The 27,824-nt window shown below is 36.5% G+C and overlaps 2 protein-coding genes and 1 pseudogene across 3 annotated transcripts; 1 reads left to right on the forward strand and 2 right to left on the reverse strand.

Annotated features, from left to right (window-relative positions):
* Positions 1-334: 334 nt before the first annotated feature.
* Positions 335-4,328, reverse strand: LOC147551737 (uncharacterized). Its single transcript, XM_086669157.1, has 3 exons — positions 3,060-4,328; positions 1,235-2,106; positions 335-781 (listed from the first exon to the last, which is right to left on the reverse strand). Exons 2-3 carry the CDS (start codon positions 2,095-2,097, stop codon positions 607-609), a joined length of 1,038 nt encoding a protein of 345 aa, XP_086525283.1. The 5' UTR covers positions 2,098-2,106; positions 3,060-4,328; the 3' UTR covers positions 335-606.
* Positions 4,329-13,249: 8,921 nt separating this feature from the next.
* On the forward strand, positions 13,250-17,072 carry LOC147551738 (pfkB-like carbohydrate kinase family protein). The gene is made up of 4 exons (XM_086670986.1): positions 13,250-14,013; positions 15,777-15,962; positions 16,358-16,553; positions 16,685-17,072. The coding sequence occupies exons 1-4, from the start codon at positions 13,351-13,353 to the stop codon at positions 16,774-16,776; spliced, it is 1,137 nt and encodes a 378-aa protein (XP_086527112.1). The 5' UTR covers positions 13,250-13,350; the 3' UTR covers positions 16,777-17,072.
* A 1,098-nt stretch (positions 17,073-18,170) lies between these two features.
* LOC147551739 (protopine 6-monooxygenase pseudogene) lies at positions 18,171-20,047 on the reverse strand (annotated as a pseudogene). The gene has a single exon (XR_015238321.1). The product of XR_015238321.1 is annotated as a protopine 6-monooxygenase pseudogene (transcript).
* Positions 20,048-27,824: the final 7,777 nt, after the last annotated feature.

Consider the following 27,824-nt stretch of genomic DNA (forward strand, 5'->3'; position numbering starts at 1 on the left):
TGACACACATTATGTTACATCCCAAGCCCTAGGGTCTATTGGTATTATTCTTGCGCTTGACACTCACATTGAAACAAATGGTAGGGGGTTCTGGGAAAGACCACAAGAGCACACTCAATAAGCGAGCACACGCAACAAGCGTATTTAATAAACGCGAGACGATCACATCGCCTCCTTAACTCTGAAATCACCTATGACAACTCAAACATCAACAGTTTGTATATTGTCTCTATTTTACACACAGAAGCCGTAGCGACCGCTCCATGAGGTCACCGAAAAGATTTCTACGCGTACTAAGCATGAGCTTGCACAAAATGTGTGGGACTATCACATATAAAGTGAACAACAATATCATTTTTAAGTAAAATTGGTAAACACAGTAAAGCACTGCAATTCCTAATAAAATTGGTAAACCCATGCTAGTTGATCAGTTAAAACAAACTAAAAAATAGCACGACGGGCCTTCTTCACACGATACAATTTTAAGACCGTCACAGTCTGACTCAGTATTGGATCATAATTTTCACATATGTCTGGATAGTTTAATCTGCCCACAGGTGCTGGTTGATTTTAAAAACTCTCCATCAAATCACATAGGAAAAGTGATTAAATACCAGAAGAGTTCAGAGCCATCATCTTGCATTGTTCGTTCATGGCGACCAGCTGCGCCTCTTTCTTGTCTAGCATAGCAGTTAACCTCACATTCTCCGACATGAGTTTCTGAACTTCTGCTTCTTTCTGCATCTTCTCCCCTTCTAATTGACTTGTCTTCACAACTAGCCTGTTTCAATCAAAAACCCAATTCATCTTTATCAATTACAAGATCATTTATAGGTCATCATATATAACAATTCTTTCAAGTGTTTCGTCGACTAGATGAACAAAGGTAGCTTTTTTTAACTTGAAATATACTCTAGGTTGAGCTAGAGAAATGACAATATTATGTACTCATCTAATGACAGATAAATGAAAAAATCAAATGTATATTGTGCTTCCAATTGCTTATGCTTCTTTTTCTTTCTGCACTATTCAACCATCTCGCTCATAAACAAATAAAGCATAGATGCTCATTATGCAACTATGCCATAAGAAATTCAATGGACGATGACCAATTTATGTGGATAAGTATTGAAGTAATTACCGATATATAAGAAAAGGCAAAGAAGTATAGAAGCAAGAATGTGAATATGTTGTAAGCCCCAACAAGAGAAGAGAAGCAAATTAGAAAACACACCTCTCGAAAAGTCTCTCAATTGTTTGAAACTGCTTCTCTGAAGAAAGAAGGGTTTCTCTTACGCTGATAAGACTACTAACATAAGATCTCAGTGACTCAAAATCCTGCTTTACACGACAAAGCTCTTGCTCGTTTTCTGAAGCCCGTTCCCTTTGTCTAGATGTTTCATGCACCATATCTTCTACCTTCTGACGCATTTCATTCAGAATACAATTTGTATTTCGTGCAAACTTCTCCATCTCCTCTACTTTTGCAGACATGCTTTCTATTTGAAGAGCTTTCCTTTTAATTTCTTCTTGACCCAAATTTACCTTTTCCTTCTCAATAGATGTTTCTGTTTCTGCCATAATAACCCTCTTAACAAGAACCTCCATCACATCTGTGACCATTCGTACAGACTTCAGTATTTCAGCAATATAAGCTTCATGCTGTTCGTCGACGCAAAAGTGCCCGTTATCAATTTGAATCCATGTCTCCTCGACTGGATCGTCAGATGAAGAAAGATTTGCATCCTTCGACCAACCAGATAATGGTGTACCATTCTTGTCCACAATTCCAACACCTTCTTCATATCTGATCCCACAAGAAGCATTGGCTAAATGTGGAACCGCCAAGATTCTTGCCCTAGATTTCAAGTAAGATAGCAAGGTTGCAGTAGCTTTGATCCTTCTCCAAGCTAGTTCTATTTCTTTCTTTGGATCTACTTCAGATCCTTGGATATAAGCCTCTACTTCCATAACCTTTTCTTGCAACTTATCTACTTCGGACTTATCATATTCGGTTTCCTTACAAGAACTACTTGTATCAGTCAGCTGAGAGTTAAGAGTTGAGCAGTCCACAATCCCCTCCACTTCCGTCGCCATTACTTCCCCCTATACAGAAGTCAAGTCCACTAAGTTAAAAAAAATTAGATAATCCAATTACATACTAAGCAGCCAAAACAAATGACTGAAAGAGTACAGTAATATGAAGTGTTCTATGATAATAGGTGATTCTTAATCCTTTACTATGTAAGAAGTCGAGTTGAATAACCTCTATATCAACATTTTCATGAATTAAGGAGCTAAAAGCTAGTCTATATCATGAAAACAAAAGAGACCTAAAATTCGGTGCCGGCGGTTGTATGAATTTTATCTATTCTGGTATTTGCGGATGACATGTAGTCTCCCGTCTCCTCTTCCTTTACGGATCCACAAGGATACAAGTACAATCACTAGTTTTCCGAATTGAGTTTCTTAAGTAGTATTGGAAATGGAAAGAATCCCTTCGAGGCAGATTTCATAGACGCCCACAAGGTTCCCCATCTCAACAATTGTTTAGGCAATTTTATCTTAAAATCACTATGTGATGACCTTTTTTGAACAAGTGATTGAAAGAGGTGATCAGATCAATCCATAGATAGACCGACAGAAGCAAATTAGTGCCCTCAATCTTATTAACTACTATGAATAGCTCAAATCCCAAAGAAATTAGGGTTACCCAGTTGAAACCCAAACCACTTAGATTACCAAATAATTCAAAGATCTCATCTTCTCCATCAAATGATCAGTTCAAACAAAAAAATTAGACGTTCATTAACATTCAAAGTCTTAATCAGGTAATCATAAAACGTTAACTCCAAAATCGCATTTCTCTTAACAGCTTTAAAATTGAAAACCAGAGAAATGTTAAGAATCATAATAATCTATATGTTAACAGTTCATGTTGGTAACGATCAAAACCCTAACCCTAATTTTGAAAATAAAAAAATCGCTGCTCAAACTAAAAAACAAGATCAAACAATCAATAAATTGGTACAGAAGTAAGATTTGGATCGAGAGATTACCTAATCGAAGAATTTCAAAGGGGTTTACAGCCCAAAAAAAGTTTGAAGATTCTGATGATTTTGATGGTTGTATCAGAAGAAGAGGAGGGAGGAAGAAGGGATTTGTTTTGGTTTTTTGGTGCCTCTTGGATTTTGTTTTCTTGGTTGGTTGGTCCTCAAGGGAAATTTGTGTGGCAGGTGAGTTTATTCTTTAATCTATGATTACGCCTTTAATCTCAACCGTTGATCACTGATAAAGTTGAAGCCATATACGGGGAATTCAGGGATACCTCCTCACCAACACTAGTGCAAGTGTGTAATGGCCCCAAGCTTGCCAAACAAAAAATATTGAAATGAGTACTGTTATAGGATGGTGCGAATCAGCCTTCCGGATTGCTAGTGACACTGTCCGCTTTGGCACACCTCCTCACCTGGGCCTTACGGTTTTAAAAGGCCTCACTAGGGAAGGATGTTTAACCTCTTAAGAGGAGCACCACACTTCGTCTCCCACTAATGTGGGATTGTTGTCACAACAAGTACAAAATTTTGGATGGAAGAAAATTTTGTTTTTTTCGTTCGCCTAAGCTCCCATCATCCTTTTCATCTCTTCATTCCCATGAGGATCGCACCCACCTTACAGGAAGAATGTCTCATCTTCTTCTTCTGATCCTTCACCCCGCCACCTCTGTCTACCTCCAAAAATTTTTCCTCTTTCTTTCTCACCCCTCCTCGTCTCTATCTCTGTTAAGACAGAGGAAGGGTCTCCTCTGCAGGAACTCGCTTTCTATTTTAAAAATTTATTCCAAACTAAAAGACAATTTGATTTGGAGGAATCGGTGTTATGACGTCTCGATTGGTACAATTATCAATCGTTTAAATAAGATTGACCAAGGGCAAGAGATAATGACTAGTGGCGACTGTAGGGTTTTATACCCTTCTACTAGTGTTTATAGCGGAAATATGACATCTAATGTCTACACTAGTATTCCCAGGATCACATGCAAAACTAGTAATTAATCTAATGGAGATAGTGGATTACCTTAATCGCTTTTCCCTCAAACTAGTTGAATTGATTGAAGAAGACCAAGAGCTTCAAGTGTAGCTCCTCTACTTGGGACACGAGCAATCAATTTGATCTCCCACCTTGTTGTATAGCTAGCACACCAATGGTGGTTGGATAATAAGAAGACCTTCTTCTTGCTTGACTAGATAGATAGTTAATGGGAATTAGCTCACTTTCTCCTCTCTACTTGATGTGGTAGAGTAAGAAAGCTTAGAGAGAAATTCCACACCTTATTCTCTGCCCTAAGAGTGTTTATATAGAACCCTAATAAGAATCCACCTCCTTTTAGGTTTCCCAAAACACCCTTTAGAATAAGATTTAGGGAAATAGTCGAAAATAGCAACTATTGGTATTTTCTCAATTCCCTAAGGAGATGACGTCCAAACCCAGCCAAAATTGGCAGATTTAATGTTCATAACATAAGGAAACGTCCCTCCAAAAATCAGCCCAATCCGAGCCCTAAAAGTGCCCGAATCGGCCTAGGCCCAAAAACCCTGCTTTTGGCCTTTTTGTACTATCTTTGCCTAATTCCTTTTTAGGCCTATGAGATATGTTTATGGGACACTCCCATGATTATATCTCACTCCCACTAGTCATATCCTAGATCAATTTGTCACTCTTATGTGTAACCCGTTGTAGGATCCGATCGAAGTTAGCCGCGAATTACTTCGTAATTCGACGATCGTAGTTGGTCTCTAGCTACAACTCTACGATCCCTAAATCAATCGGACTTGATGATCTTCCACATCAATTGTCCTATCCGACAAATTGTTCGCATTGTCACCTTGGTCGAAGGACATCTCCTTCAACTCCTTCAGACTCCCACTTGGACTTAGAACAAGTGCAATGCCTCGATTCCCGTGTCAATTTAGTATCCCATCTGATACGTCACGTCATTCAGACTTTCTTGATATCCGAGTACAACTGTAAAAGACAAACGATTAACTTTTAATCCGTTTGAGCGCGGCCACGCATTTTCAGTTGCTACTCATCAAGTGGCCTTGAGACACTTTGTACCTAATGTGATTAGGGTGACACAATCCATTCTTGCGCTCCCACTTAACTTCATGTCTATCCTGTCCTTCCCAGTGTCCGCCTTTATAACCTCCTTTTACGGCGCGGCGTTTAACGGAACCAAAGTCGGGCATTCCTTACATAAGATGAGTGGAGCACTCATGTTTTGAGGAATCTCTCCAATTGTCTTTATGAGAAGTATTGACGTTCATCACGAGTGATGTACTTCTCATTTGAGGGTTATCCAGTGTATAAACCTTTTACACACTCACGTAGTCGAATAGAATATACTATTCCTATAGCCCATGAAACTGCGCTATCCCATCGACTCCCGTGCTAGTCTTCGTGAGTCATTGTTGTCCATGCAATGACCTGGACCAGGGATTCGATAATAAATATTCCAAGTTCACTTAATAGGGTTTCATTCATCAGATCACGTATCTGACAAACCTATTCGGAATGTTTTATCATCAATGGACTGTCGTTTAAATACTAAACCAAATTTAGACGACTTGTGAAATAACTCTATTATTTCTGATAACGAGAGTTGTAAATCTGAGCCTCTTCCGTAAAACTCTTTTTACCCACTCAGTTTTACTCGTCGAGGTTTAAAATTATACCTTATGCCTTAGACTGTGTATGAATCTCATACTATGTCTTAGGTGACAGTTCAGTTTGACTACCGTGGTAGTCGGTTTTAAACTTTGCTAATTATCAATTAATTTGAAGACGGTTATCTTCAACCTTGATAATTTCTAATAACTTTTACTAGAGTTAAGGCTTTTAATTCTTTATGTAGTATTTGCAACAGTTCCCGGCTTAAACACTTTTAGCCTACTTTCCTTCCATGTCTGAAAGTTTGCTACGATGACATGTTCAATTTTGTACTACTTCATCCTTTAGCCTTCTAGGATGTACTAAGTAGTGTTTCGGTTTTCCAATCCGAATTCGGATGTTTAAATGCTAATCATGTCCAACATGATTGACTTTATGTTTTCGAACATAAATGTCTCTCTCATGCGTGCTAGCTCATCGGTGTCTTTTCAGACTCCGATTTTTGCAACGCCCTCTGTCATGAGTTTTTGGGTCGAAATTCTTTTAGACTTTCCGAGTCTTAGATTTTCTGTTTCGGATCTCAAGCATCTCAGCGTACTGAGTCTCTCTAATCCTATCATCCTTTTGATCTATGCTTATAGATCTTCAGATGCCCAAAATGGCATTTTATCCTTTTATGTGTGGTCCTTTATTGAGTCAGTTCGTTACTGTTATACAACACCTTATGTCGTACTCAATCTTTTGTATGTACTCTGCATACGGACCCGGAAGGTTTGTTTACTCCCACTTACCTTCTTGAAATTTCGTGATTCAAGATTTTCTTCATTCCTCAGGAATCAAACTTCTTTGATTGCCTTTTGAATCGAAGATTCTAACTCTTGCGTGCTTTTAATCCGTCGATAGATTTCTTAAGCATGCTTGTGGACATAACTTGATTGAAAGAATCTTATTCTTCTTGTCTAGTTTCGGGAAATATGAATGTTTCCATCCTTCTCAGTTTTCTACTTTGGAAAACCAATTTAGGTCTTCTGTTGACTTAAATTATCAAGCTTCATGTCTTGACGAGATATGGATTCCACGATGATTTTGGCTTCTAGCCAAAATCTAGAGTCAGTTTCCGTTTCTGCGCAGGTCTTTTATCTCTTCAGAAAAAACCTTTATTTTCTGTGTCTTTGAGATTTGACCTTTTAGGGCTTTTGAACAACAATTTGGAATTTTCTCAACTACTTTGAGATATTCCTTTAGAGACACTTTCACTTGTTTTGAGAGTTCTCCGGCGAATGACATTCGCTTTTGTGCGGTGGGTTTGTAAGATTATATCTTTAACCTTTCCTTTTCCAAGGAGTCGCAGTTTGTTGCTCTTGGTCGAATTTAATCGACTTGTACAAGTTTCATGATTGTTCTTCATGACCCTCCATGATTTTTCTCATGATCGAATTAAATCGACTTGTACTTTTCTCCCACTTATTCTTGTAATAATTAGTGTTTTCTCCCAGACTACTAGGTGTGCTAATTATTAGAAGAATACTATCATGAGCAACAAACACTTTGTTCTCTTGATTGGTTATGGAAGAAGCCCAAATTTCTTTTAAAAAAGAAATTGCGTCAGATATTAGCTAGTTTTGTAATGCTTTTACAAATTTAGCTTTAGACGGAATTTTGGTAAGTGTGAAAACAATCGTTTATAGAATATGTCCCAAAATATTCGGAAGACTGGCTTAAACCCATCTTTGATCGAATTATGCATAGCAATGTTCGATTGCTCCCACTGAATCCACCATCCGTCGGATGTGTTCCATGGAGCAGAGTTGGGAAACTGTTTCTCAACTCCTTTGATGGTTATCAAGTGTTTGACTCAAGTTTTCACTATCTTGTCAAAGTGATTCTTTACTTCGGTTTGTACTTTGTTTGAACCTTTCAAACATTCTGACTTATACTTTATGATTTGTACGTTTCCATACTTCATGAAGTTGTCAGAGTACGTATTTGAAGTTTCTCTCGTTAGCTTCTGCAAGTAAACTTATAGGTCTGCATAACACCGTATGAGTCCTAATAGATTACTAGTCTTTATGCCTTTTGAAAAGGGTGACTTTGTCAATTAGTCCTTAAGACCCAATTTACAATGCTGAAGTTTAATGAATTTGAATCTCTTGATTTTAGCCATTATCAATGTTAACCTTCAGTTAATTTTATCACTGGTTTAAAACATCAGACGTTTCTAGAAGAACAAAATAATCACTATTAAGTTCTAAGCTAGATCAGTGTCTAAAAGAAGACTTCGATCCCTTTCAGCATCCCTAGCATCACTGCTTCTGCTCCCTCTTGGATCTTTACTTCTTTTAGTCAAGTATGTGATTTCCTTGAGCTCCCACTGAGCCGCTCATCTGGTCTTAAATACCTGATGAAGGAATTTTACGATACTTGTTTTTAACTTTGTTAACAAGGATACGGAATCGGAATTCATAATTCCATTCCTTTTGTCCTCCAAGTGCTAAAGGTAGTTTCCTTTTAAATGGTCTAGCCATTGTTCAGAAACATTCACAGTAATGAGAAATACTCTTGACCATGTACTCGGTAGCTGCTTTTCTTTGATCAAATGTTTGTCTCACTTGACTGATCCTTTTGCCCTTTTGAATCTGTTTCTTAGATTCTTTGTACCAAATCTCAAGAACCTTTCTTAGACTGGATATTCCCGTATGTTCTGCTCAGTTTGTTTGTAACAACCTGAGTGACTCATCTAAGGTCTTATCTATCTTTGTTCAATCAATATTGAATTGGGTGATAGATGTATTCTGTTGTCTTCCGTTAGGATGACTTTCAGATTGCCTTGGAGGTCTCGTACCTCTCCATTTATGACTTCTGTGGGAAATTCTTCCTCAGTTTGTCTTAATGGTTATGCTAGCATTCATTATTCTTCCAAAGAGAATGTTATACGATTGCTTGCAAATGGCTTTTGACCTTCTCTTGTATGAGTCAACATTGGGATTGGGTATTCTAGTGACCTTCCTTTTGAATCTGAGAATTATTCTCGGATTCATTCTTCCATTCTAGGAAGTGGATCAACACCTCCCTTAGGTGTGATTCAATGTTGAAATCGTTTGTGTCATCTTAAAACTACATAAAGAAATGGCAAAGTTTTAAAACTCGTTATCGTTTTTGAAAAACATTAGTTTTCCCACATTATTCAATAAAAATCGTCCCCGATTGAATAAGTGATTCCAAGACCCCAGTTCTTCGAAGTAAAGCGGACGAAGGCCCTACCCTTTGACTCCGTCGTTCCGGGTAAGTGAATTCCTTCACTGATCATACCTTATGACTCTTGGTTAATAGATTTCATTAATGAATGACTAATCTATCCTTTTGCCTCGAGTATCCAAGACTCTCTTGCTGATCTCGTTGAGTAGAACCATTTAGACGTGTAGGCCTCTTCTATAGACCTACCCGCATTGTCCCAAGGTAGAGGAGGTACTCTGCGAAGGCCGACCCACCTTCCTCGAACAAGGGCGCAACGAGTGTCTTAATCTGGATAGGCGATTACTCAAGATTACTTTTGGGGACTTTTACGCTAGTCTGGCGTTTGTTATAGTGAACTATTTAGCCTAACTAACATCCACGACATAAAGCGTAAATAAGTAAGTAAATGCGCGCGAGAAAGTAAATCAAGCAGATATGGATCCTAGTATGGCCCCTAACCTAGAAGATCTAATCTCCCTTGGTTTTCTTCTTATTTCGCCTTTTGGTTCGTCTTAGATCGCCATCTTTGAACCTCCATTGATTTCTCCCACTCGCCTTTGGATTTCATCCTCGAGTTTCTTCAATGGACTCATAGACCCTAAACTCTAATTACAAGGCTCTAACGATTCGCAGATCGTATAAACTTGAAATTAAAATTAATTACAAAGCATGCACCCATCCGTGCTTAAAACAAGAATAAAGAAATAAATCTATGGCCATACTAGTTTCCCGCATTCATATCACATGCAATCATATAATATATCAAGGCTAAGAATTATATATGCATGATTATCTTGGGAGATACTTTTGTTGACATCACATGTCACATTACGGACCTTAAGTCTAAATTCGAAGAATTCAACTAGTGGTGCGTTCCGGTTTTATCTTTTATGATTTCTAAAATCATCTTTAAGAAAAACTCCGTTTCGGGTTTTGAAAGCCCGGGTCAATTTCGGAAAAACATTGGTTCGATTCTTAATGATTTCATAAATCAATTTAAAGAGAAATCCGTTTTGGCCTTCTGGATGGCCCGGATTGATTTTGGAATTATTTGGTTGGAATCGGAAGAAATTTTGGCAAAAACTCCCACTCGAATGATGGTTCCTTTTTATGGTCCGAAAAGCCTCGAAAAAGCCCGGGACAAGTCCTAGACAAGTCCCGGCCCAAGCCCAGAAAAGGGCTCGGACAAGGTCCGGACATAGCACGGCCCATAGGCCGGCATGTCCTGGCCGAAACCTATCAAGGCCTGGTCTCGTCCTGGCCGGAGCCAGGACGCTAGTCCATGTACCAGACGCGTCCTAGACGTGTCTGGTGCTGGACCGGACCAGCACTAGGTGTCTCGGACTAGTCCGAGACACCCAGAACCTCCCAGACGCGTCTCCAAGACGCGTCTGGTCGAGTGCTCTGGACGCGTCCTAGACGCGTCCAGGAAGCTCCCTCCGCAGCTGCTGGTCGCGTCTCCAAGACGCGTCCCAACAGCTGCTCTGGACGCGTCTTCAAGACGCGTCCAGAAGCTTCTGTCGCAGCTGCTGGTCGCGTCCTAGACGCGTCTCAGCAGCTGCTCTGGATGCGTCCAGAGGACGCATCCAGGAGCTCCCGGTCCGGCCAGGAAGCTTCCTGGCCGGACACTAGGGTTTTTCAAAACCCTAGTTTCCAAAAATTTTTTTTTTTTCTTTTGCAACTCTAAGTTGCTATTTTCCAAATTTAAAACTTTTCTTAAAATTTTGAAATCTTTTAGAACACTTCTAAAATTTTTACAAAACTTGTAGAAACTTTTAAAATTTCCAAATTTTGTTTTGAGAGTTTCCCAAAACTCAAAACACTTCTTTTTAGAACACTTCTAAAATTCCAAAAATTTTTGTTTTTCAAAAGTTTCCAAAACTTGAAAACAACTCTTAATCAAACCAATTTTGGATCAAAGTCTAGGTTTTTGAAAACTTTTTCAAAGAACAATTTTGAAATCTATTTGAAAAATTCTTGAATCCCATTCAAAATCAATCAATTTCTTATGTTTAAAACTCTTTTAAACATAACTATCAACTTAATCAAGCATGGATTAGTCCGAAATTCAATCTAATTGAGTTTTAAAACACTTTTAATCATCAATTTGATTCTTAATTTGAAATTCATTGAATCCCATTCAATATTATCAAATTGTGAGTTTAAATAGTTTTAAAACACTTTTAAAATATTTTTATAAACTCAATTTATCAAACTATCAATTATATCTAATATGAACTAGTTCGATTCTTAGCAAAAACTAGTTAATAGCAAGAGGCTCTGACGCCACTGTAGGGTTTTATACCCTTCTACTAGTGTTTATAGCGGAAATATGACATCTAATGTCTACACTAGTATTCCCAGGATCACATGCAAAACTAGTAATTAATCTAATGGAGATAGTGGATTACCTTAATCGCTTTTCCCTCAAACTAGTTGAATTGATTGAAGAAGACCAAGAGCTTCAAGTGTAGCTCCTCTACTTGGGACACGAGCAATCAATTTGATCTCCCACCTTGTTGTATAGCTAGCACACCAATGGTGGTTGGATAATAAGAAGACCTTCTTCTTGCTTGACTAGATAGATAGTTAATGGGAATTAGCTCACTTTCTCCTCTCTACTTGATGTGGTAGAGTAAGAAAGCTTAGAGAGAAATTCCACACCTTATTCTCTGCCCTAAGAGTGTTTATATAGAACCCTAATAAGAATCCACCTCCTTTTAGGTTTCCCAAAACACCCTTTAGAATAAGATTTAGGGAAATAGTCGAAAATAGCAACTATTGGTATTTTCTCAATTCCCTAAGGAGATGACGTCCAAACCCAGCCAAAATTGGCAGATTTAATGTTCATAACATAAGGAAACGTCCCTCCAAAAATCAGCCCAATCCGAGCCCTAAAAGTGCCCGAATCGGCCTAGGCCCAAAAACCCTGCTTTTGGCCTTTTTGTACTATCTTTGCCTAATTCCTTTTTAGGCCTATGAGATATGTTTATGGGACACTCCCATGATTATATCTCACTCCCACTAGTCATATCCTAGATCAATTTGTCACTCTTATGTGTAACCCGTTGTAGGATCCGATCGAAGTTAGCCGCGAATTACTTCGTAATTCGACGATCGTAGTTGGTCTCTAGCTACAACTCTACGATCCCTAAATCAATCGGACTTGATGATCTTCCACATCAATTGTCCTATCCGACAAATTGTTCGCATTGTCACCTTGGTCGAAGGACATCTCCTTCAACTCCTTCAGCGACATCACCATGATTATGACGTCTCGATTTGTACAAGTATCGGTGCTCTGTTCTATCGAATAGGACGTCAGGGTAGACTCGTAGTCTGATGGGTCTACGGAGTGCGTCGTCCAGATAGGTTTGTAGGATGTCGAAAGAGTAGATTAGCAAAGATCACGAGGAACATAGGGCTTCTAATAAGTTTGAACAAAAGTGTAGTAGAGAATTCTAGTGGGAATCCTTTCCCGTGGTTTAGCTAGGTACGAGATGATCGGAGAACAAGAAGATTTTTGGTAAGTTAATCGCAGACTAAGTAATAGAGGTATTAGTGTGAGAGTTTCCAAAACCCTTTCCACGAAAGGGCCCATCTCTTATTATAGAGACTAGAATGTGAGTAATGGCCCTTGGGGGTGTGGGGCTTATCATATCTAGAATAGTGGGAACCTACTAGGGTTTTCTAAGACCTTATGATTTCGTGGAGAGTAGTTTTCCATAAACATTTTACAGAATCAGAAAGAAGATATTTTAAATACGAAGTATACCCAAATAAGAGACCCTTTCCTTATTACAACAACAAAAACGTGGTTTCATCTAAGCCGATGGATCTTTGCCGCATCATCTCAACCACTTCCGACAGTCGGTCAATCGAGCAAAAAATCAACAAGTTCACCCTAATCGATAATCGAAGGTTCAATTTCTAAACAAAGACTTTGAATTCAATTCTTTAATTGGGTAAACACCTTTATTGACTTGTGCATCAGATATGTTTATATTTTTTTTGCAGGTTCTGTCTCAGAATCACAAAGAGCAATTCACTATTTGGTTTGCTAAATCTTCATATCCTTAGTGATAACCTAAAAACCAAATTTAGACACCATTACGGTTAGTGAAAAATTTCCAGATAAGGAGTTCAAAAAGATTCATTAAGATATATGCATCATGAAATATTTCAAAGGAGTATAAATGCCCTGTTTGTAAAAGAAAAATGCGTTATCTTTAGGGGATCATCTTGGAAAATGGTCAAAATAAGGGGGCCATTGCGAGGAGTTGGTCATATTTAGGGGCCTAAAATGGAATTTAACCAATAAAATTTCAAATGTGTGTGACGTGTTGCTGGGTTGGAGTAGATCACGACGGGCTAGGAGGTCTATAAAAGAAATCATTGTTCCCTCTTGATGTAGAAATACTAAAGATCCATAAGTAGAGAAAAAAGATGAGAAGCATAACGTTTTCTCAGTCAAATTCTTCGATTTTCCAATCCAGAAACAACAAAACCATCATCCAACAACAACCCACAAAAACCCCACATTCGTCTCTACTTCATCTCAATTCAAACCCCAAATCATTAAGAACAAATCAATTCCCATCCTTTTCAATCAATTCCTCAAATACCCAAACCCCAATAACTGATAATTCAAATTACCCACCATTAGTTGTTGTTGGATCAGCAAATGCAGATATATATGTTGAGATTGATAGACTCCCTAAAGAAGGAGAAACCATCTCTGCTAAAACTGGTCAAACCCTAGCTGGTGGTAAAGGTGCTAATCAAGCTGTTTGCAGTGGAAAACTATCTTACCCAACTTATTTTTTAGGGCAAGTTGGTGAAGATGCTCATGGGAATTTGATAACAGAAGCTCTAAAAGATTGTGGGGTTCATCTTGATCATCTTAATATTGTTTCTGCTGCTCCTACTGGACATGCTGTTGTAATGTTGCAATCTGATGGGCAGAATTCAATTATTATTGTTGGTGGTGCTAATATGTGTTGTTGGCCTGAAAAACTCTCTCATCAGGATTTAGAAATTATCAAGAACGCTGGAATTGTCTTGCTTCAAAGGGAGATCCCTGATTCTGTTAACATTGAAGTTGCAAAGGTTTGAACTTTATGGTTTATATATCTTCCTTTGAATTGGATTTGAAGGTATTCATAGTTTTTATGGTTAGATCATCATGATTGTTGGTTAAGTGAGCTTCTTTAACTGCCTAAGTTGATTTTATCTAACACTCCTGGTAAGAACATTATCTTTTGGGTGTTATTGTCAAGAAGTTATTCAATTTACCGCCGGAGGTGACTGTGTAATTTTTAATACCCTCTCACACTAATAGATTATGTTAATTCGTCATATACATCATTTTTATGATTCATTATGGTTTAATAATCTTGTTATATGCAATTGCATCGTATTTCTATCATTTCCATCAATTTGCTAAGTTTCCGCTGAAACCGACTGAATTTTATTCCTTGGTTGATTCTTCATGAAATTGGGCTTAAGACTGAAATTTTTGATGCCCTTGCTGAAAAGACATGTAGATATTTTTTTTTTAAGCTGGGCTCTCTGTGCATATATGTGCAAACTGTGCAAAGCCGTGCAAACTATGTGTGAATATGTGCAAACCTTACGTAGGGAGGCGATCCTAAGAAAATTTAGCTCATGGAGTTCTGTCCGATTTGATTCTTTCCGTACATGCTTCAATCGCTCCTACTTTACTTTCTCCTATTGATATTTCTCGCCTCCTTTTGTATTGTTTATAATTTAGATTTCTATCAAGTCATTTTGGACTCATTATATCTATATCTTCGTCAATCAGAAACCCAAAAAATCAATTTCCTATCTTGCCCTGACATCTTTTCTATGCATTGGTACATATTGCACCATCCTTGCTCCTCCGTCCTCCTACCTGTGTAACTAGGACTAAAGGCATAACACAGAGCTTAGAAGCGAGAAGCTGGAGAAATCTTACCTGATACTCTGCCCCCTTGGCCAGCTCTGTATCTAATGCCTCTTACCATTTTTGGGTACTTCGGGGACCAGTGCTCCAAATTTGGGAATGTATTGTTAACATTAATTCAAATCACTTTTTATGTAACAATCTATGGGCTTAAATAGTTGAATAGTTTCTGCAGGACTTTTAGTTAACTAGTCAAGGTTCTAAGGTTTAGGGAGATGGAATGTTCAAGAGTAAGTAAATCTATTTTACGTGCCTTGGAGATGACATATATTGCCTAGGGAAATAATCCAACCCACATGGTGTCTTGAAATAGTGTAAGGAAGAGGTATGCCCCTATCATACCGCATAAGAAACATTGTAGAGTATTGTGTTCCGATGCCCATACCGTATAGGTGAGTGATACATGTTCCAGGTAACATTGAGCTGGAGCACGAAGGGATCAGGTTTTTGGGACAGGACTACTTAGAAGTTTGATTCTCAATTTCGGAGCTTTTGCGTTAATCTAATTTAAAGATTTATTGATGTTTATTTTAATGTTTGAAATGAAATAGAATGTTTAGGTTCCATGAACAACCACTGACATTTCGCAATATCTTTGGACTCGAATCTGTGTTTAGTGCAGCATTATTTGGTCTAATAATCAGAAAAACTATCCTACTTTTGAGCAATCGACCTTCTATATTCTAAGTTCTAACTAAAAATCACGAATCTATGAGGGTTTGGCCTTCGAAGTCGTCTCAAGAATTTAGCTTTTAAAGCGTGATAGAATTTTAAGTGTCTCTTACCATCTACTATTTCTTATTTCAAGTTAAAGTTTCGTCTAAAATTCTTAATGTATATAATCTTTTCAGTTACTGGTTTTACCAATTTTTATGTCAATATTATTCATTTGACTCGAAACTTTCAGGCTGCAAGAAGTGCTGGTGTTCCAGTGATTCTAGATACTGGGGGAATGGAAGGACCAATTCCTCTGGAACTACTAACTCATGTCAATATTCTAAGCCCAAATGAAACTGAATTGGCACGTTTGACGGAAATGCCAACTGAAACTTTTGAACAGATCAGTCAAGCTGTTGCAAAATGCCATCAAATGGTAAGGTCCCTAATTTGGAAGATACTTGGTAGAAATGACTAGCAACCCGTTACCAATCATGATCCTCCACTTGTTACTTCTCTAATCTTTGTTTTGACCAACTCTAGTTGTGAAGCTTAAAATTTTTATCGGGTTTTAGTGTAGGAGATAGTAGAAAATCGAGGTTTTAATTTTGAGTAATATTTAAAGCTTAATTAAGAGTCTAGAACAAAAACATCGAGGAAGTTCAATCTCAAGAAAAAAAAGTACATATGTAAAGAGAGAATCTGGTTAGAGTTAAAGAAGTTAAACTTTAGAGGAGTTGAATTCATGAATATTGCATATTTTGATATCCTATTCACTTCCGTCGAACAATAAGTTTAAAAACTTTAGCTATTATCTATCATTTTATGCAGGGAGCCAAACAAGTTTTGGTAAAACTCGGAATGAAAGGATCTGCATTATTTGTTGAGGGAGAAGAACCCATTAAACAGCCTGTTATTCCGGCCAAGAAAGTCCTCGACACAACTGGAGCTGGTGATACATTTACTGCTGCTTTCTCAGTTGCACTAGTGGAGGGCAAATCCAAAAAGGAATGCTTGAGATTTGCTGGTATTGACAATTTCCTTTGTTTTTCTATCGTTTTGCTTTTCTTGCTTTCTTTTCTCAACCAATGGAACGGAACTCACTCATTCGTTTGCCGAAACTCATTTGTTTGCCTATTACTCTTGTTGTTGTTCCAGCTGCAGCAGCTTCTCTCTGTGTTCAAGTCAAAGGAGCCATTCCAAGCATGCCTGAAAGAGAAGCTGTTTTGAATCTTCTTCAATCTCTGTGAGGATATATATATATATATGTTGAAGCAAGTATTCATTAAAATGGTAGATTAGTTTGTTATAGAACAATAGAGCTACCACATTTCTCAATAATAAGTGCTTGATCATCTTCCTCTTATCATTTTAATGTTGATTTCAGCGAAATTCTTCGAACAAAATCATGTTTTTTCTGTTTAGTTATCCATTGCAGCAACTTTTGTGAATTTCTGTTTATTTTGTTTAGATCTTAGAACTATGTAGTTCTTTGTTTTCTTACTCGGAAATGTATTTACATGAAATGTGAATATGATTAACGAAATCTTCGTGAGTATGCTTGTCTTATTTCCACTCAATTGCTTCGATAGGGATGGTGACAAGAATCCGGCTTACCGGATATATTCTTGGAGCCAGTGATCTGGTTTTAGCAAACATATAGCCTGATTGGAATTTAAAAGGCTTTCAATTTGCACCATTTGGTCTTGGTGGTTCATACTAGCTAAAATTCTTCACTATGACTTTGACTGCCAGAGCAGGAGAAAGAAGCTTTTGGAACTGGAAGAAATAATTGTTAAAAATCGACCTAAAAAACACTTTGTATGCAAATTGAAAGCCTAGATGTCTACCAGCACAACAACTTAAGTAAAAGAAGTCAAGTAACCCCACCAATCTGTATTACACACCCTATAGATGTCTACCATCTCTAAAAAAAAAGAGTTCTCTCAATCACTCCTCTTTGCCAGAGACAAAGTAAAGAGAGAAAAGAAAGAGAAAAGGAAGAGAGAGGAAAAAAAAGGGAGATGATGGACAAAAAGAAGAAAGCAACAAATCTTTTTGGGGTTAGAAGTTTGGACGGTTAGCAACCTTTTGGCGGAGAAGAAGGGTGAATGAGGCATATAAAGTGGAGGATACACATGTTGAAGTAGAAGAGAGAAATGAAGATGATGTGGATATTTATGTTTTAACATTTTTGAGAAATAATTCTATTTTGACTCATAAGAAAATTTCTAAAAAAAAAAATTGCACTTTTTTGTTTTTGTGACCTAAAAGAAGAATTAGTCACAAATTAGGAGCCAAAACGAAAATAACATAACCTCTTAAAAAAAATCAGAAATAAACTATATTAAAACTCCCACTAAAAAATGCTGTAGAAAACAACGAAAAATCGGTCAAAAAGTGAAATAAAGTTAAGATATAGACATCAAATATATTGGATTTTTGTGATATTTTAAAATTGTAATGGTTTTTTCCACACTTGGAAAATAAATGGTCTAACCCAACGTCACTCCTTTGACATAGCATTTTGAATTTTTGATGAAGACATTAACAATGTCCTTCATGATGTGGTGATGTCCACAAAATAGTGAAGTCTTGGAATAGCATAGATGACTTGAGAACAATATCAATAATATAAAAGAAATTTTGAACACCCAAACATAATTTTATTTGAATTTGATAAACAAATACAATAATTATCTCACCTTACAAAAGTTATGACCATTAAACAACACCAATAATTCTGACGACCATACTTTATAATTGAAGATGACCATAGTTTTTTTTTTTGAAAGATGACCATAGTTGAACATATAAAATGAAATAATTAATACATAGAAAGAGTGAAGAAGTTAATAGTCATAAAGACTAGAATGAAGACGAGGGGTGAGGATGAGATCAAGAGGCGATGCTTTGTGGTTCACATGTCCTTCTGGGCTTTCAGTTAGATCCACATTTTCTTCGTTTAGAGTATTCAAATCGTATCCATGGATGAGACGAGCAAGTACTAAATGCATAAATTGTAGTGCGAACGACACCCCAGGACACACCCTTCTTCCTGCTCCAAATGGTAGTAACTCGAAATGTTGACCTCCAACATCTATATCTGCATTCTCGGTTAGAAATCTTTCAGGTCTAAATTCTGTTGGATCAACCCATACATTTGGGTCTCGTTGCAACTTCCACACATTCACTAGCAACCTCGTCCCGCCTTTGACATGGAATCCGCCGATCTCACAGTCCTCCTTAGTATCACGTTCAAGAAGAGTACCTAAAGGGTACATTCTCATTGTTTCCTTAACGATAGCATTCATGTATACTAAATTCTTCAAATCTGAATCTTCAACTTGTCTGTCCTTTCCTACTAGTGCATCTAATTCTTCTCGAGCTTTCTTCAAAGCATGGCGATTGTTCATTAATAAAGAAATGATCCATGTTAGACTCACAGCAGTAGTGTCTGTTCCACCCATAATCATTGCTAGGCAAGTAGCTTTAATGACAGTATCGGCATCGTGACCAGACAACTTGCTCTCGTTGGCAATTGACAACATAACATCCATGAAATCTTGCTCGCTTTCAGCAACTGAGTTCTTCTTCTTCCGATGCTCTTCCAACCAGTTCTCGAGGATTGCGTCAACCTTCTTGGCGTTTCGTTTCATGGCACTCAAGTTTCCTTGGAAGATGTCCAAGAAACTAAGTAAAGGAGCAAAATCTGAGAACATAGACAAACTAGCAAGACGCAAGAGCTCATCCATGACCTTCTTGTATTGCATAGCTTCCTCCTCACCTTGCACAATCTTAGACCCGAAATTTTGTCTCCCAACAATTACCCTCATCACCACGTTGTTCGATACCTCTTCGAACCATTTCTTCATATCAATCAAAATAGGAGCTCCACTTGGATTTTTACACTGATCGTATAAGCTTTTGAAGCATACGTTTACCTCCGAGGCTCTAACGTCCTTGATGGCTTGGAGACGATGGTTGGATAGAAGTTTAAGAGTGGATATCTTTCTAAGCTCACGCCAGTAAGGACCATAAGGTGTGAAGGCAACCGACTCATTATCGTAAGTCATGAGTTGAAAAGCTTTAGTGGAAGGACGGTTGGAGAAGAGGGTATCGTTGGTAGTGAAACATTCTTTAACGATACGGGTATCACTCACAACTAGAGTTGTGTGTCTACCAAACTTCATCCTGAAGGCTGAGCCATACTTGTCAGCCATGGTAGCTAGCATTTTATGAGGTAATTCACCTGAACCAAAGAGATGGAGATGACCAAGAATTGGCCATGCACCATTTGCCATGGGTGAAGTCTTAATCTTCTTATCTTTAAGAGTTCTTGAGGAAAGTAAGACTTTGTAAAGGAAAACTAGGGTTAAAACAGAAGCAATTGATATCGGAAACCAATTGGTAAGGATTAAGGAATCCATTTTAATATTTTGTAGACTGATCAAAAGGATGAAGGAAATGAGAGATTATTTAAGGTTTTGAGTTGTGAATGAAAATGGGGAGTTTTGGTTTGAATTTATAGGATTTTGAGAAGCTGAGTTAAATTGACTGAGAAATTAAGTTGTGAATATTAATTGTGTATAGGTCGACCCACGCCACGACTCTAACAGGGAAGGTAGACAAAGTAATTGTCTAAATCGTCAACTTGGACTTCTTAATTTCCAATCTTCACACTCAAATAAAATAATCAAATCAATAATGCGTGCATTATATATATATTATAGTTTCGATCTTTTTCTTTGGTTGAAAATTAAATTTTTTACCTATTACAACCTTTTCAATAACGAATGAAAGCAGGAAATTTCTACTTAATGGATAGTTGATATCTATCACTATATATAACAAATAGATTTTACGCCTAATGGGACAAATAGCCATGATACATATGGTCTTTCTTACATTTAATATTCAATCGTGACCAACAAATCGATTAGATTTATTATTATATTAATTTCTTCTATACCTTAATACTAGAAATTATCATTGACATCCTTAATCTACACATTAATACTTTTTTTCTCCCTTACTTCCTTCTCTATTACTCTCATTTTCCATGTACAAGCTATCCATTTTTTTCCTTCATCCACAAATCAACCTATTTCCAGACACTTTCTCTCTACTTTTCCATTCTTTATCTTACTAAAGTTCGTGTTAGGCTCTCTTGATTTTGATCTTTCTAATTATTTTCGGTGTCTGAATTTGTACAATGTTACAACTTCTTTTTTGTATGTTTGTGTTAGTTTTATGTCTTCAAATCAACTTATGTAATTGATTCACGTTGTAAGTTTTGTTATATATAATAGATAATATAGATTTGTAAGTTTACGTTGTAAGATAAGTAATATATAAATTGTTATGTTCAGCAATTATGTCGTATTCAATTTAAGAACAAGAAGAAGATTATGAGATATTCTTCTTATTTTAGTACCAATTCAAACTTTAATGGGCAATTTAGCGATACTTCTTCACCACTGATGTTCAATTATTAGGATAGGCGGGTTGCCTATCCGACCCGACTGGGTCCACCGAGCTGGTCGGTTAGAGACCATGCATTATGGTTATCATTATTAGGATAACCATCAAGCTAATGTTGTATTTTATCTAAATAGTAATAGTGTTTGTATTAGGATTAAACTCCCATTACTATAAATAGGGATGTAATCTCATTGTTAATGTATAAGAAAATATTTTAACCAAGCTCTCTCTCTCTGCCATATCTCTCTCTCGGCCGAGTCTCTCTCTCTCGTCCATCTCTCTCTCTTACGGTATTTACTACGTGAGTGAGAATTTCACACCAATTAGTGATACCTCTTTTTCTAATTGGATATTAGTGAAACCCCATTTTTTTCAATTAAAAGTACGCAATAACTCTACACTTTATATATTTTCTTTTCCCCTCTCATATCACTATGACCGACATAAAACTCTAACTTCGGTCTTCCTATAAATTTTTCTATTTAATTTGTAAGTACGATTAATACTTTCTCTTCTAACTTTTTAAGTTTTTGTTCAATTCAAAATTTGAATTTGCATTTGTATTCTTTGTGATTTATTGATTCTAAAATTTTCGATAAATGGTGTTGGGAAAGTAGAAAAAGATGGATAAGAGAAAAAAGTAGGTATGAGAATTGAAGATTCGTCGGCAAAACATAACATCGAAGAGGTATGGAAGATCGAAAAAAAAAATAAAAATAAAAAGATAAAGATATTCTCGTACTTTAAATGCAGAAAAGAGGGTTTCACTAATATTCAATTAAAAAAGAGAGAATCGCTAATTAGACATTAATGGTAAAGCTAACCAACTTTAATTTCTAAAATTTATCTATTTTTGCATACGGGTCAAATGCTATAATAAAAGGAAAAAATGGGTCAAAGGTCCAAAATCACCCCCTTACTATGAAATTCCCCACTGTAAACGGAAAACCAAAAATCAGATTGCGTACTTTTCAGCCGGCTTTTTCCTTTTCTTTTTTTTTGTGGTCTTCTTGTAATACCCCTATATGGTACAAAAACCAGTTAACTTTCCTTTTTTATGGAGATGACACGACACAATTAATTTTCATTTATTGTTTCTCTATCTTAATTTTCTTCACTATCTTTCTTTTTCTCTAAATTTAACTTTTATTTCTGCTTTCTCTCTAAAATTTTATCTATAAATCACTGAAGTGAAGATTAATGGGGTCTTAAGAACAAATATGAAGGATGCAACATCAAATCAAGATTTTATTTCTTCTTCCTCTCTCTCTCACTCTAAATTTTTTTACTGAAATCTTCTGTTCTTTTTTTTTCTTTTGACAGAGACTTCTATTGCGTGCATTACATATATTATACTTTAGATATTTTTCTTTGGTTGAAAATCAAAATTTTGACTTATTACAACCTTTTCGATAACCAATGAAGGCAGGAAATTTCTACTTAATGGATAGTTGATATCTATCACTGTAATATATAACAAACTGATTTTGCGCCTACTGAGACAATAGCCATGATAAATCATGGTCTTTCTTACATTTAATATTCAATCGTGACCATAGATTTATTATTATATTAATTTCTTCTATACCTTAATACTAGATATTATTGATATCAATTATTAATACTATCAATTATCATTGACATCCATTAAGTAGAAATTTCCTGCCTGTTATTAATTATCATTGACATCCTTTATTTACCCATCAATACCCTTTGCTCCCCAACTTCCTTCTCTATGACTCTCATTTTCTTTGTATAACCTATCGGTTTTTTCCTACATCCACAAATCCACCTATTTCGAGATATTTTCTCTCTATATTCCGTTCTTTCTCTTACTAAAATTCATGTTGGGTTCTCTCAATTTTGATCTTTGTACTTTTTTTCAATGTCTCAATTTTTACGATGTTATAATTTTTTATTTTTTATGTTTGTGTTAATTTTATTTTTTTCAATTCAATCCTAGAGGTCTCGCCTTGATACCACTTAGACTATCAATTGTTTACAAATTACGGCCCTCCTGTATTTCGCCATTTATGGTGGTAATTTAATGTAGTCAGAGGTTAACTCACACTCAAATATGTTGTAGTTTGGACACCTGTTAAGTGTCAGACTTTGGATTGGAATGAATCAGAGGAGTTGAGTTGATTATTCAACTGCCTATTTTCAATTTTTGATTAAAGTTTTGATAAAAGGACAACAACAGGAGTTGACAAGGGCTAAACACATGGGTCAACAGTCAGATTGGTATTTATCCATGTTTTTGGGATGCAAATTTAGAATTACCCAACTAACCCGCCAGACCATTTGTGGTTGAAGAATTCAAAATGGCCCATTGTTATATTATGTGGTTGAAACCAAAACAAAGCCTTATTAAATACGATCATCGGGGGTTTTATTAACCTCACATTTCTGTAACATGATTAATGAATTCATCAAAAACTACCCAAGGTGATCTATCGATTGCCGTACTTAATTATGTGGCTGTTGTAAACCTGATAAGAAACATGTTATCTTTAATTTTAGTTAATGTGAACTTATTTGGTCGGATAACCCTAGATAATCTAGTCATGGCGAGTCCTATCTCAATCCATTTGGGACTAAGAAACTTAATGACGCCATTCTGGTTGATTTGTGAGTTAAGGCTTCCTCAGTCATCTCCATCCACTGTTATTGGTGGTCTATCCTCAAGGACATAGAACGAAAGGACACTTGATCTCAAGGATGGAATAATAAAAACAGTGGAGAGAAGATGCAAGAGAACCAAATTATAACCGCCTGTAACCTCCCTAAACCGCTAAGGACGGAGGAACTGGTGGCTCCACCCTCAGCCCGAAATCCCTCCGCTACAGAGCATTTCTAATAATTCTATCTGACGTTGTACAAAGTCCTTAAACTCTATGTATCCTCATATAAACTTCCGCTACTATCAATATTAATGAACCCTTCCCTAAGAGATCCGACGTTGTACAAAGTCCTTAAACTCTATATGTCATCAAATAAACTTCCGCTATTATCAATATTAATGAACCCTTCTCCGAGAGGGTTGGTTTAAAGTTGTCAAACACCGAATTAATTAGTGTTGAACTCCGTCTAGAACGTCTTCCTCGATTTTGTTCGTCTTGCAGACGAATAGGCCATTCTATAACTTTTTGTCCTTTTACTGTACAACTCGGGGACTTACTAGAACCTAAATACTCGGATTTATTCAAAGTCCCTTTAATAGGATACGTTACATAAGACGGATCGAAAATTGGAGATCCGACGGTCAAGATAAGTTGCAGAAATAATATACGTGTGTAACACGTGTATGTACGTGACGGATCGAGAAGACTAGATCCGATGATCAAGAAGAATTTAGAATATTGAAGATATTTGAAGATATATTGAAGATATGTTGAAGATATGTGAAGATTTAGTTTCTTATATTCAGAATATCTCTTGTAACTATCTAATGGTAATATTAGATAGATTTTGTATTATTTCCTAGTTTAGTAATTAGAAACTAGGAAACCCTAACCCTAAGTCACCTATAAATAAACAGGAGAGGGTTCTGGGAATTAAAATCATCGAGTTATCGAGTTATGTAACCGATCAACCCCACATACAATTGTATGTGGTGATTATTAATAATGAAGTAATTTCTCCGTGGATGTAGGTCTTGAGTATCCGACAGAACCACGTTAAATATCTGTCATTATTTTATATTTATCTATCCGATTATATATTAATCGTGACTTTATCATATCTCCGATTATCACATAATCGTGAATTTAACACCTTTCAATTCTAGGATAGTAATAAGTCGAGCAATGGGTTCTTTCTCTGGGGTTGATCATCCACCCCATGATGGTTTATTAGGAAATTTTCCTAATATGGACCCTAACCAAGATGAGACATCATGACGTCTAAATATGTCTACAGATCAAGAATGACTACCTCTCTGGATCCAGAACATCCGCCCTGGGCCCCCACCTCAAATGGTCCATTTTAAATTTTACTAATGTTTAATGATATGAAGTGCGATTGCAATACTAACATTAACGCAGGAAGTGGCCCCACGACGGTTCCTCTATCTCGGGAGTCAGACATCATGGGTTTGACCATCATCATGGCCAATTTTTCGATTTATTTGTAAGTGCTATTACAAATCAAATATTCTACGAACTTATCAAGGGTTCTATTTTCATTTTTAGTTTGTTATATCTTGTTATATTTCTATAATTATTTTTATAACGATCTAAGTAATTTTTAAATTGTAACTTTCTAACCGTTCCACTAACTATTAAAGAACAAAACAAAAATATGTATTAGGTGATTCCACAGGAAAATTGTCCTTAAAATGATTTTAAAAGCATTAATTCGCGAGATAGAATTTAAGTCACAACATGTTTCTACTATTATCACTAACATTCATTATGTTTTCTTTGATCATCTAAGAACCTAATTACTTAGTTGCAATAGTGCTTGCATGTCAAAAAAAATTTAAAAATAATTTAAGCGATCATTCAGAAATATCATAAACGAGTTTTGCTTCGTCAACAATTTAATACTATACTATTGAATCCTTTTGAACTTTTGTTTATTGATATATAAAGTAATTTTTTTTTTTTTACTTTATGTTATTACACAAGAAGGCCTCTGGTAAAGTTTGGCACCGGGTCCCCAAATTCTCAGCTACGGCTCTGGATTCAACATTCTCACTTATCTGTATTTATCTTAGGGAGCGGATCCCGCTCTACAAAACACGGATTTGGTACACGAAAACGATGGAGAGGAGTGTTTGCCTAGGCAACTAAAGCGTTTGACTAGACAAATATCAAACTCAACAGTGCAATCGATTTCGACTACCGTAAAGACAGTGGAAGAATGAGTATTTTTCTTGAAATTCTCGTGCTTTAGAGAACTACACGAAAAAAAAAATCACTTTATCAGTTCCTTAAGGCCATTAGGCCCCTTATTGTTTTTATTCCTGAATCTAACCTAAGTAATATGTCTAATGTACCAAAGTACGATCAATTTGACCTACAAAAGTCATTTCAGGTCGTATCCCGAGGAAGAGGGTTGTGTCTGTTATTATATTGGTCGGACTCAATAAATTTAACTATTTACTATTACTCTAATAATCTTACACATCTCACTGTTTTTTTTTTGAAATGGTCAGCGGGGATTAAAGGGACCCCGACCCATACATCTCACTGTTTCATGTATCGCATTTCACCCTTCATGAGACTTATTTTGTGTATATGGCCCACCGATGGTACAAGATAGGCCACAGTTCTAAAGCGATTTACTTCATAAAATTTCTACCATAACCATATCGTTCCACTGCATTGGCGATATGAACGCCATGAGCGCCCTCAGATAAATGGGGCGGCTCTTCTCACATTCCTTTCTTGGCAGAATTCCAACAATTTATTCAAAATGGTGGCTTAATTGATATTGGTTTTAACGGGTCGGCATATACACGGATAAATAATAGATCGTGACATCACCTAACTAGATAACGTCTCGACAGAGCATTGTGAAACACAACATGGCTGGTCCAATTTTTAGAATCTGGGCTACTTCATTTACCTCGATACTCCAGTGATCATGCCCCTGTACTTCTAAAAGCAAAGGTACAAGGTCATCCAACAACCAAAATTCAGCCCTTTGAAGCATACTGGATAAACCACCATGATTATAAAGAGATCTTCAAAGATAATTGGGACCCTACAACTGGTCGGTTTTATGAGATAAAGTTCAATCTTTTAACAACTTAACAAGATATTGATTAAAAACAGACTAGTATTTTTAAAGAACAAGTTAGTACAAATTCAATCACTAAACCTAACAGGAGAATCTATCTATAAAAAGTAGTTTTCAAGAGGAAATAGAGAAAATCAAGTTAGAGCAAGGAGCTAAACAGAAATGGGGTCAAAAGGGTGATCGAAATTCAAAGGCATCTCACGTGGCAATGTCACTCGGGAGATGCTAGAGAGCCCAAATTTTTTGGGCATTTTAGTGCCCAGCTGATGTGGAATCACTAAAAGACAAGGTTTTTTCAAAGTTTGACTACGGTGGGGACCGCTTTTATTTCTAAATGAGGAAATATGTCACCCTCTAAGTACCAATTTCTAAGTCATTCTATCATTTCCCATGTCACAAAGACGCCAAAAGTATTAAATTCACGGTCATATTATAATCGGAGATATGGACATAATGTAAAGACACGATAATTTAACGTGGTTCGGTCGATTACTCAAGACCTACATCCACGGAGAAATAATTCTTTATTAATAATTCACCACATACAATTGTATGTGGGAGTTGATCGGTTACATTGATCAGACATAACTCGATGGGTTTGATTCCTAGAACCCTCTCCTATTTATAGATGACTTAGGGTTTAGGGTTTCCTAGTTTCTGATTACTAAACTAGGAAATAATACAAAATCTATCTAATATTACCATTAGATAGTTACAAGAAATATTCTGAATATATTATACTAATATTACATATCTTCTAATATCTTCACATATCTTCAAATATATTCCGAATTCTTCTTCATCGTCGGATCTCGTCTTCTCGACCCGTCACGTACATACACGTGTTACACACGTATATTGTTTCAATCTCATCTTGACCGCCGGTTCTCTTATTTACGATCCGTCTTATATCTTGTATTCTATTAATAAGAACTACATTCATCAGTTAACTCTTCAATCAGGAAATACCACTACAAACACTAACGAAATAACAGAAGACTTAACTAATTAATTTCAAAATTTACTTACGGCATAATGCGGTTGTAGACGATACTTATCAAATAGA

Source organism: Eschscholzia californica, unplaced genomic scaffold (genome assembly GCF_041429995.1).
Source record: "Eschscholzia californica isolate CP2 unplaced genomic scaffold, dmEscCali1.0.p SCAF_3, whole genome shotgun sequence".
NCBI classification, from domain to species: Eukaryota; Viridiplantae; Streptophyta; class Magnoliopsida; order Ranunculales; family Papaveraceae; genus Eschscholzia; species Eschscholzia californica.